Raw genomic sequence first — 12,096 nt, 5'->3', positions numbered from 1 at the left:
ACTGTATAAAGGAAAGTATCACAGCAAACACACAAAAAACAAACTTGTGTACATCACAGCCATATAATCATATGAGAAAGCCTCCTCATGGTTACTCAATCTGGTTGAAACAGCAGCTGAATCACCCTCAAATTACACTCTTTCAAATAAAGAAAGGACACATTAGATAATGTGGTCCTATACACATCTAAAAATGACATGGTGGCCATCACTGGAATGTCTCTGATCATAAGTTTGCTTGACAAGGACTGAATTGAGGCTAAAAAACACTGACAAATCACACACTGCCACAAAATATCTAGATGATGTGTTATTATAACTACAGAACTACACCAGTATCCACACACACACACTATCATAGAATATCAAAATACTGTGTCATCACCACTGCAAAAACTATACTAACATCTACCCACCCACAGTACAACAAATAGTCACACACAAGGTTAAAATTCTGTGATGGATTGTTAAGAATATCAAAGTCTTGAAATCACATTTAACCCTTTAGCATTAAAACTGGTCGTGTTTGGCTCAAATATTCTGTTTCATGTTCAAACTGACTAGATCTGGCCTATCACACCTACTCTACAATGTCATTCTAAAACTAAACAAGCACATCATTGAAATCTTGAAGTTACAAGATAATGCAAGATTAATTCAAAACAATGTGAATGAACAAGGATTACATTTAATAGAATAATCTGAATATTGAAAGTTTAAAGCTGAACAGAAAAATGAATGCAATTGTGTCAGAAAAGTTACTTTAAAAAATAGAAGTGTCTGTCACATCAAAGATAGAAGGGTCAACATCATGACCTTTATTTTGTCTTGCCTCCACCTCTATAAAACAACTGAGACTTCAGGGGAAAACCCCACAGCTTTTGATTTATTCTCACACTGCAGATCTGGTCTGAAAGCTTACAACTAACTGGAGTCAACGAAAGGATATTTTTGAGCTAGAGGATGGTGGTGGTTGTGTTGATATTAAATTGGGTGATGGGTTAAATCTACCACCTTAGAACAGATACATCATAGCCACATTCACTTTTCCATGGGTCAGACAGAGTTTATTGGGGAAGATTTTCTATGCAAACCCTCACCTGTTTCCAAGCAAGGTAGTATTACCCCATAACCATGGAGAATATTAGAAATGAATGACACTGCTTGACACTCCTTTACATGATGTCAAGATAAGGTCACTCACACATATATATACGACAATGTTTTAGTTTCCATCTACTAAATACATTCACAAGGTTTTGGTTGGCCTAGGACTATAGTAGAAGACACCTACCCAAGGTGCTGTGCAGTTGGACTGAACCCAGAACCATGCGGTTGAGAAGTAAACTTCTTACCACAGCCATACCTATACCTAGGCAGCCATAATTCATAGCCATCGAATTTCATACTCAAAGTTTGGCTGATCTGAACCTATACTTAAGGGTACTTGTATATGCTCAAGATTCAGAGCAGTGAGATCAAACCACTTGCTAAGAGAACTTCGTACGATTTCCATGCTAGCATAGGTTGACTAAGTGTCTGGCACACACACTGAATTAGTTATTACTTCAGATCTAGCCTTTCTGTCTCATCTCATTTTATTTCATTTCTATTTATCTTATCCTCAACTTCAAATATCTCCTCTTCTCATCCTTCCCCCCATAACACACACACAAAGAAAACTGCCATTCCTGGTTACTGTTTATGTTATGATTTTAGCATGGTTATTACAATTGGATGCTCGTCCTATCACCAACCAGTTTACAGATTAGACTAAATCCATTTTATCATGTCACCAACACTATAGATGTCTTTGATAGAACTAAAGAGACTCCTTCTACCTTCTCTAAGTCCTTATTTAGAGTTGTTCCTTTTCTAAATGAATTGATTGCCAGTGCCACTCCTTGTGGAACCCACATTTGTAAGTGACTACAACTACAATATCAACCACAACTTCTGAGCATCAATGCATACCACAACAAAGCAGTAATGTTAGCAATCACCATCAGTCAGACACTTGGAGCTTCACCTACAAATTTGGTTCAAAAATACATAAAACTCACTAAAAACTATTAAAACAAAACAAAAAACAAAATTTAAAAAAAAACATGAAACCAACAGCAGAAATACAAAGAAGCAAAATGTGTTGGTGTGATAGAAAATAATGTGTGGACTAAGTGTGAATTACCTGATGTAGTTGAGTTGAGCCCAAACATAGGTGTTGGAGTGGTAACCGACGAAGTCGATTCAGAGTAAGCTGGGTATCCAAGGTAGGGAGTGTTGTACAAAGGGTATTGAGGATGTGCAGGGTACGGTAGAGGGTTATTTAAATTAGATGGGTAATAAGAGCTAGCAGTGGTCTGTGGTGCAGTATAAGGAAGAGGATATGGAGGTATACTGCTTGAAGTTGCAGGACTTGGCATGTAAGGACCTGAAACGATGGAATTAGAAAACATAAATGTTGGTTTAGTGTGTGTGTGTATGCATGTGTGTATATATATATATATATATATATATATATATATATATATACATATACATATCTATGTGTGTGTATATATATATGTGTGTGTGTGTACATGTGTGAATGTATATATATATATATATATATATACACACGAGAGAGAGAGAGAAACCAAGAAATATATCACAGTGTTAATATATTGTATATAGTTAGTAATTTCAAATATTAATGAATATTTATATTAATATATAATAATAAAAGAACATAGTATATCACAAATTGTATTATAAAGTTAGTATATCGTATTTGTATTAATATATAGTTAGTCTGCAATAGATAACATTAGTATTACTGTACATAGTGCTGGTATATTGTTACTGCACTTTATCTGTATATAAGATGTATTTCGAATAGCGCATGTGTGTGGGTTTTGTATGGTTCAATACTAGCTACACTTTTGTGCTGGCTATGTGAAGGTGTCTTCTACATAATGGTGTGAGCTGTGTCAAAGCTGTACTTCATTGGCAGTTATATTAGCATAACTAAGTGTCTTAGCAAGACGGAAGAAGATATGTGAATGTGTAAAAAGACACTAACTCAGAATATCTCATCATTTTGCACAGGCATAATGTATCTGGATATGTGAAGATAATGTGATCTTATACAAGGATATCACATGATCTTGTATGGTAATCCCATGTGAACATATCTTATGATCTACTGGGGTAATGTGTTGGAAGATTATATAGTCATGTATCTAACTATTAAAATATGTAAAAAAAATAAATAATTTTAAAAAACCCCATCAAACATCACAAATGTGACAATTTAACACAGAATAACAAAAATATTCTAGTCTTTTAAAATAACGCCAAATTCTGTTCTTTACATGACATAAAAGCTTTACAACTGTGTATGAGTGTAAGGAATTGTAGAATAGTTGAATCTATGGATTGAATTTTAATTAATTTCATTAGAATGTCCCAGCAGATCTTTATTAGACTCAGTTTACAACAACAAGGGAACATTAAATCAAGAACAATAGCTTACTTTGTCTTGTAGGATACGGGGTGTGAGAAGGTTGAGCCATTGAATTGCTAGAAGACCAGTCACCTACGTCTACTTGATACGAGGAGTTGACAGGATTCTGTTGAACCTTCGAGAAGACAGGAGGTTCTTCACCAAACTTTTCTGCCAGTCTATTCAAAAGTCCATAGAGGTCAGACTGAGGCTAGAAAAAATTAGAAGAAAGCATAGAGGTAAGCTGTAGTACCAATAATGTCAAATTATTAAATAAACAACTAATTATTAAGAAAATTAGTGGTGATATGCTTTGGCAGATAAATCATAGAGTAAAGTTTACAAATTTTGGTAAATTTGTATACAGTAAGGTGTGGAGAATTTTAATGTTTGTATGTTGTAAGGAGAGGAAAATACTGATGTTTGAAGCAAAATCTTCTGTCAGAAAGAAAAACAAAACGTTCTCTAAGATTATATTGTAAAAACTGGGCTGTGGATCACTTTATTTTAAATATGAATTTACAAGAACATGGTGAAAGGGTAAAAATCATCACAGTATTGGGTTGTATGCTGTGTGGTATTTGTTTCAGATCACTTCACTCCATGTTCAAATTCAATCAAAGTCAACTTTGCCTTTTATCCTTTTGGAGTCATCTGTTTGTGAGACACTGGCACCTCACCAAATCAACTAGGTGCTGTGTATGCAAGACCAACTGCTGGTTCTACCATTAAAAAATCACCTTAATCAGGCCAGTAGCTTGGAGAGAAACTTTCTAGAGAAACTTTCTAACTGAGGCCATCTATAACAGACGACAACAATGGCCATTGGCTTTACATCAGTGGGTAAATTGGCAGAGCCATTAGAAAGTTGGAAAGAACATTTTAAAGCATATGTTCTGATATTCTGTGCCTTGAGTTCAAATCCTATTGAGGCTTCCTGGCTTTTCAGGCTTGATAAATAAAAGACCAGATCAGTTCAGGGAAGTGGGTTGGCAGATTTGTTAGAGCACTGGACAAGATGCTCCAGAGTAACTGTTCCAGCCGTATGTTTAGAGTTCAAGTCCTGCTTCCAATCACCAGAAAAACTACTCCTTAGGCAGCAAAAATGACAATAAACTTGAGAAAGCCTTAAACAAGTGACCATAGGAGGGAACGAACAGAAACTTTTGTCTTATGCAATTCTTTTCTTGTTCCATTAAATTAGAATGTTTAGTAAAACATGCTCAGTTTTTCAAGGAAGATTTTTATGAGTTAAAGACATCACATGACTGCAGTGTTGTCTCATACATCATGTAACTGTTGAAAGACAAAGTGGTGGGTGGGATGGCTAAAAGACCATGTGGTGGGCAAAACAGTTGAAAGATGAGTAGTGGATGAGCTGTCAAAAAGATTAACAAAACTGATAAAACTGGTGAAAAAATGAAATGTTAAATAAAACTTACATATTTCCATTGTAACAAGAAAGGCAAATTGATTTTGCCATTAGGGTCAACATGTCTACCTGGTTTGATCTGCATGTTGGGAGTCGGCTTGACATAAACAATGGGGGCACAATGAGGGTGGGTATCTAACAACCAGACACATATGGGAATGTTGTATCTGTTATCTGAAAAAGAAAAAAAAAAGGAAACTGTCAGAAATTGACAAAATTCTGTTTTTTGAGATGCTCTCTCTCTCTCTGACTGGGTAACCATGAATTTCCTCTACAGCAAGACACCTGTTTCTGTCCCTCTGTCACACTCTAACCTCCCATCATCTTGCATACTGCACTCCAGCCGAGGATCTTTGTTTTGCAAGTTACTTGGTGACCCTGTCAGTGCTGGTAGAACGTAAAAAGCCTCCAGTCCACCCTGTAAAGTGGATGGTGTTAGGAAAGGCATCTGTCCAGCTGTAAAAACCATGCCAAACAGACAATGAGGCCAGGGGCAGTCTCCTGCCTAAGCAGCTCTTGTCAAACTGTCTGACCCATGCCAGCATGGAAAATAGATGTTAAATGATGAGGATGAGGATGAGATGAAGAACAAGAAAATTTTTAACATGAAAGAACAGAAGGGAAGGTCTTCTGAAGTGAAATCTTGAAGTGAACCAATTACTGAATATTTACTTTTTCATTATTATTATTAAAGTTTATTGTCGTCAGGTGAGGAGGGACAAACTGTTATTTTTTATCTTTTAATTGTGTCAGTTATTGGACTGTGGCCATCCTGCCTTGAAGGATTTTGGTTGAAGGAATCAACCCCAGTACTTATTTTTAAAGCCTCTGGTACTTACGAGGGGCGTTCAATAAGTAATGCCCCTGACCCACTTCCCATAGCAGTAGAGCAACAAAACTTGGCACAGTTATTAGTCTTTTTCTACATAGGAACCACCCACAGTTACGTATTTCTCCCATCATTTGATGCAGCTCTGGAGACCGTTTTTGCAGAAGACCCCAGCTTAGTCCTCCAACCATGACGTGACTTCAGAAATCAAGGCTGCATCATCTAGGAAACGGTTTCCTTTCAAAAACAACTTCATGGCTGGGAAGAGATGAAAATCAGAGGGTGCAAGATCAGGGAGGAGTTCATAGCCGCACGCCTGTGGTTCTGATCTGGCAACACGCGAGTTGTGGACCGGAGCGTTGTCCTGCAGGAGGAGGATGCCTTTGCTGATCTTGCCCTGCCTCTTGATTTTGATAGCTTCTTTTAATTTCCTCAAAAGTGAAGCATAATAGGCTCCTGTAATTGTGGTACCCTTTGCCAGGAAATCTGTCATCACTACTCTGTCCTGGTCCCAGAAGACTGTGAGCATGACCTTGCCAGTGGAGGGCTGCACCCTTGCCTTCTTTGGAGGAGGTGAGTCACGGTGCTTCCACTGCATTGACTGGGCTTTGGTCTCTGGATCATAGTGATGGACGCAGGTTTCATCCTGTGTAATCAGTCTTTTGAAAAATTTTGACTCATCTTCTTGGCACATCACCAAATTCATCCTCAAGCACTCGACGCGTTCTTGCTTCTGGAAAGGTGTGAGCAACCTGGGAATCCATCTGGCAGACACCTTTTACATATGCAAATGGTCATGAATGATAGTTTCCACAGACCCGGTACTAATCTTGACCTCATGGGCTATTTGGCGAATAGTTATGCGTCGATCTTCCAAAATGGCAGCCTCAACTTGACAGACAGATGCCTCATCAATGGCAGAAGGGGGCGACCAGATCTGGGAGCTGTTTCCACAGAGTTCCGACCCATGTTTGGATTCATGATGCCAGCGTTTTACAAGGTCATATGATGGGGCATCATCACCGTAAGTTACTTTCATTTCATCAAAAGTCTCCCGTGGTGTGCGTCCTTTCAAATACAAAAACCGGACCACTGCTCGACACTAAACAAGCTCCATTTCACACTTGACTCAGTTCAAACACTTGTAAATCAGAAACCACAATTTGCTCAGAGCTGTAATTTGCCACTTAATCTATAGAGATATAAGTAATTGCACATGCAAAATTTCAGCTAGATCAAACAACTACAAGTGGGTCAGAGGCATTACTTATTGAACGTCCCTCGTATTCCATTGGTCTCTTTTGCTGAACCACTAAATTATGAAAGATGTAAACAAATCAACAGATTGTCAATGGGTGGTGGCAGACCAACACAAGCAAGATAGATATTTATATTAAGGGTATTACTATACATAAATCCCTCACACTAAGAGGGACGTGAGGCATTTATGTAGTGTAATGCCCTTAATATAAATAAATATATTTAAAGGGAATAATTAATAAATTTTCCCCTTATGAGGTTTTTCACGCTAACTACTTGATAAATTCTTATAAAGATTTTATCCTATTTTTAAATTATATAATATGTATATATATATTTTGCCATTAGGCAATATATATATATATATATATATATATACTAGCAGAGATACCTGGTATTGCCCGTGCCACATGGAATTGAAGAATTAGACTTTTCTTTTATATTTTCTCTAATGAACTAGAATACCTGTGATTCGAATTTCATCAAAATTGCAGATGAAGAATTTTAATGATGGTTCTTTCTCTCTTTATACACCCTAACAAAAATTCTAATCATAGCACATTTATCCCATGCTACTCATCGTTATGGCCAGATTCCAAAATTCAAATCTTACGGAACCTATTCAAGGGTTTTTGCTCCTGAAAAAGGAGCTCATGGAGCTCTGAAATGTGAGAGTTAAGGCCCCTATTAGTGGGGGGGGGTCTTAAAGTCAACCAGAGAAGTTGAATTGTTCGAATCTTTTTAACTTGGGTCTTATATCTATTGTTCAAATTTCTTTGAAATCGGAAATATTTGTATGTTCACTCGGTTTGTTAAAGAGAGCAAAGCTAAAGGAAATGAAAAGACGAATGATCACAATAAGCAGTCAGCTACCCTACCCTAGTCGTTACCACTCCCCAATGTAGGATTCCTCACCATACAGGTGACAGGCACAGCTGTCAGATGCATTACGGATGTATAGCAATTGGAAGGACGTGACCCAACACAAACATTAACAACTGTATGACGTGAGGGCTTAGGGGAAATGAAAGTGTCACCTCTGAAATTTGCCAATGATCACTATTGCAATAGGTAACTGGACAGAATAAATTTGCAATCTAAAAATCTCTTTGAATAACCAGTCACTTATCTGCGAAGGCCTTGAAATCAATGTTACCATCTGGGGACTATCTCTGGTAATAAAATGACTCAAAGGAAAACCAAATAACTTTACTCAACACTTTGCAACTGAATCAGTGGAGGCAATTTACTTGACAATTTATGCACCATATTTCAGAAATCACAATCTCAGTATATCTCAAAGCAAAGTCTTACACGGTTGTACCACTGAATTACAAATAACACTCATCTTTTATGCTTGGGTGACCCTACAGCTTCCAAGAGTACAACTGTATTCAACTTGGCTTAGGATAAGAAATGACTAAATTGTGGGTGTTAAGCCCCCAATAAGGGGTGTTACTAACTTTTAAGAATTTGAAATTTTAGAATATTACTTCATTTGTGTGTAATATCTATGGTTAAAATTTCATCAACAGCAAAAATATATGAATTTTCATGAGGGTTATAGCCTCATTTATGCCCCCTCACTTTCAAACATATACTGTATTACATCTGTCTGTATGCATAGAATATAATTTCCAAATTTTATAAAGATCCATTCAGTACTTTTGATGTAGTTTTGGATCATAAAAAAAATAACTAAAATTTGGGAGTTTGGGCCCCTGTTAGGGGGTGTTAGAATCCTCATGAAAAGCGGAAAGTTTGGGAGTACTTCTTGATGTGTGTCAAATACCTATGGTTGAAATTTCATCAACATCGTAAATTTATGCCCCCTTTAAGCCATCTCAAATTCAAACCAAACATACTGCATTATACCCGCCCTTATGTATTGAATCAAAGTTCAAAATATCGTAAGGACCCATTCATACATATACATACATTTATGCACACACACATATATAAATACATATATAGGTGCAGGTGTGGATGTGTGGTAAGAAACTTGGTTCCAAAGGACATGGACCTGCGTTCAGTCCCACTGTGTGGTAACTTGGCATGTGTGTTCAGCTATACCCTCAGACCAACCAAATTGTATGAAGCATACAGCATTACCCTTCTCCCTAGGCTTGGATTTTGTGTTCCAAACTTCATTAGGATCGGTGCAGTAGTTTTTGAGTCTAAGTAACACATGAACACACATAGAGACATTGACTTTTATATAATAGATATGAATATGCACATATATGTATGTGTGTGTATTATATATATATGTACCAGTGTAAGCTATGACACATAAGAGGTGTGGCAATAAACACTGAAAATACTATTTTCTAAAATAATAGTACTCTTAACACCTACCTCGATAAGTGACAGGAATTGTTCCGTCAAGCTTGACCAGCTCTTTCTCAACACCATTATTGAAAACTGAAAATAAGAAAGCAAAGTAGAAAATTTTAAAAATTGTTTCGAGAAATTACACAAATCAATTAGCAACAATTCTCCTCATTGTCTCTAAGTGGTTACCAAATTTGCTAAAAATAGCAGTCATATCACTCTCTGATCACATCCTGGTGATTTAAAGGAAAGGACACAAGATAATGTAGCCTTAGATGTGTCTGGAAAACAAGATGGAACAGAAATAAGAGGAATGTCTTTAATCATAGACCTGAAGGACAATGACCTACAACAACAACAACATGGCTTTTAGTTGATACCAATATATGACAGCTACTAGCCTGAGGGGCCTTTAAATAGTTGTTTCATATGCTAGAATTAACAGCCAAATCTATCCCAAATGTAATTCTTAATGAAACATCTTTCATTTGTTTATTTTTTTTCAATGGTTTGGTCAGAGAGGGGCAGCAGCACTGCCCACACTTTAGGATCTCTGAGACTGGAAGTGATCCTCTCATCAAACTGGTTCAAATGCTTGCAACAAAGTAGATCCTCCTTAGGCTTGCAAGTGGGTGTTAAGCCTGACATTAGAATAAAGCACTAAATATACTCATAGTGTATAAAATAGTCAGTATCCATACATGGTACAATTATAAGAAGTTTGATACTGAAATGTTTTCAATTGTGATACCTAATAGTGAATTAGCAAAGAAATTTAGAAGACACCTTTGAGAATCTAAACTTGTAGAAAAGGCAGGGGGTGACCAAATATCTCCTCTCTCTATAACTGTTGCTTGCACACTACCCCTTCCTCTCTCAACAAAGAGGTCTTTGATTTGCAAGTTACTTGGGAACCCCACTGGTGCTGGTGCCACGTAAAAAGCACCTGTGCCAGTGCCACATAAAGAGCAGCAGTGATGGTGTGACTTAAAAAAGCACCCAGTACACTCAGTAAAGTGGTTGGCATTAAGAAAAGGCATTCAGCCATAGAAACCATGCCAAAACAGACAATCGGAGTCTGGTGCAACTTTCCAGCTCCAATCAAACTGTCCAACTCAGGCCAGCATGAAAAACAGACAAATTGAAAAGAAAGAAATTCTTGTATTCTACCTCTGCAGAACTGTTTCAATGATATTCTTAAACCATATCAACAGAGAAACTACAAGACCAGCATGCATAACTGCAACCGTATCAATAATCTTATTAGATCCAAACACTTGAAGCATCACTGGGATCAGGTAATCCTAAATATATTTACATACAGGGGTTAATTCTGCAAAAAACATGGTTTCAAACCAGATGGTGCATTGTGATGATCTGTAAGTCCTACCCCATTTGACAGGGACACCAGTGAATATGGTTGTGTAATATAGCCTATAAACCTACATATCAACTGTAAGGTTAGAAGCAGTGTACAGTTGTATAAGGTGCCTTGAAGGAAAATGTACTGACTTCCCAAAGACTAACATAGGACAGACTGTTCATAGCATTCGTCAATGAATCATTGAATATCGAAACAGCAAAACGGAAAAGAGAGCTACCCTTATCTTTCATCAACATGCACTGAATAAATATAATGATTTGGCTGAAATACAGTGTAGATATCATTTATATTTCACAGGTTTCAGTCACTGTGACCATGCTGGAGCACCACCTTGATGGGTGTTTAGTTGAGTGAATTGGCTCCAGGACTTGCTTGGTACTTTTCTATTGGTGTCTTTTTGCCAAACTGCTAAGTCATGGGGATATAAACAAACCATCACCAGCTGTTGAGTGGCAGGGGTAGAAAGACACAAAAACAAAGATACACCCATCCACACACACACACATATATACGTATATATACAATTTTTTTTTATTTGTTTCAGTCATTTGGCTGTGGCCTTGCTGGAGCACCACCTTAAAGGGTTTTTTTTAGTCAAAGAAATCAACCCCAGGATTTATTCTTTGTAAGCCTAGTACTTATTCTATTAGTCTCTTTTGTGGAACCGCTAAGTTACGGGGATATAAACACACCAACAATGGTTGTCAAGCAACGGTGGGGGGACATATATATATATATAGACGATGGGTTACTTACAGTTTCTGTCTACCAAATCTACTCGCAAAGCTTTGGTTGGCCTGGAGCTGTGCTATAAGACACTTTGCTCAAGGTGGGGGAGGGGGACTGAACCCAAATCTCTGCAGTTGGGAAGCAAACTTCTTACCACACGACCATACATCCCTATAATACAATGCTTACAGAACTTACTCAGTGTTGCACATAACAATGTGAGTCTCAAATGGCAAAATCTGAGCAGAGTAATATCACTGCATCCCTCACTAAGAAATATATATATTTCCTCTCCCTCACTTAGTTTCACATATTTATATTTTTGTGAAATGATATGCATATATCGTATACATAGACATAAGCTATAACTGTTTGGCTTAGAAGCACATTTTGTAACCATTTGGTTCAGTTCCATTGCACAGCACCTTGAGCCAGTGTTTTCTGCAATAGCTCTGAGTCGAACAATGCCTTGGAAGTGTATTTGATAGATGGAAACTGTGTGGATGCCCATCATATATCTGTGAGAAATATCATTGCTCGACAACTGGTGTTGGTTTGTTTAAGTCCCTGTAGCTTGGCATTGTAGTAAAAGAGACTGAAGAGACTGACAGGATAAGTACTAGACTTCAAGATGGAGTCCTTGC

General features: G+C 37.4%; 1 protein-coding gene across 1 annotated transcript in view; it reads right to left on the bottom strand.

Annotated features, from left to right (window-relative positions):
• LOC115223815 (tumor susceptibility gene 101 protein) overlaps positions 1–12,096 on the bottom strand; it is a 57,103-nt gene that overhangs the window by 12,341 nt on the left and 32,666 nt on the right. The window contains exons 4-7 of the mRNA XM_029794486.2: positions 9,364–9,429; positions 4,927–5,090; positions 3,515–3,695; positions 2,189–2,431 (exon numbers count right to left, since the gene is read on the bottom strand). Coding sequence (XP_029650346.1) covers positions 2,189–2,431; positions 3,515–3,695; positions 4,927–5,090; positions 9,364–9,429 — 654 coding nt within the window. The remainder of the gene's footprint in view (positions 1–2,188; positions 2,432–3,514; positions 3,696–4,926; positions 5,091–9,363; positions 9,430–12,096) is intronic.

The sequence above is a fragment of the Octopus sinensis genome, linkage group LG24 (assembly GCF_006345805.1).
Source record: "Octopus sinensis linkage group LG24, ASM634580v1, whole genome shotgun sequence".
NCBI classification, from domain to species: Eukaryota; Metazoa; Mollusca; class Cephalopoda; order Octopoda; family Octopodidae; genus Octopus; species Octopus sinensis.
This window is presented reverse-complemented; position numbering and strand designations above follow the sequence as displayed.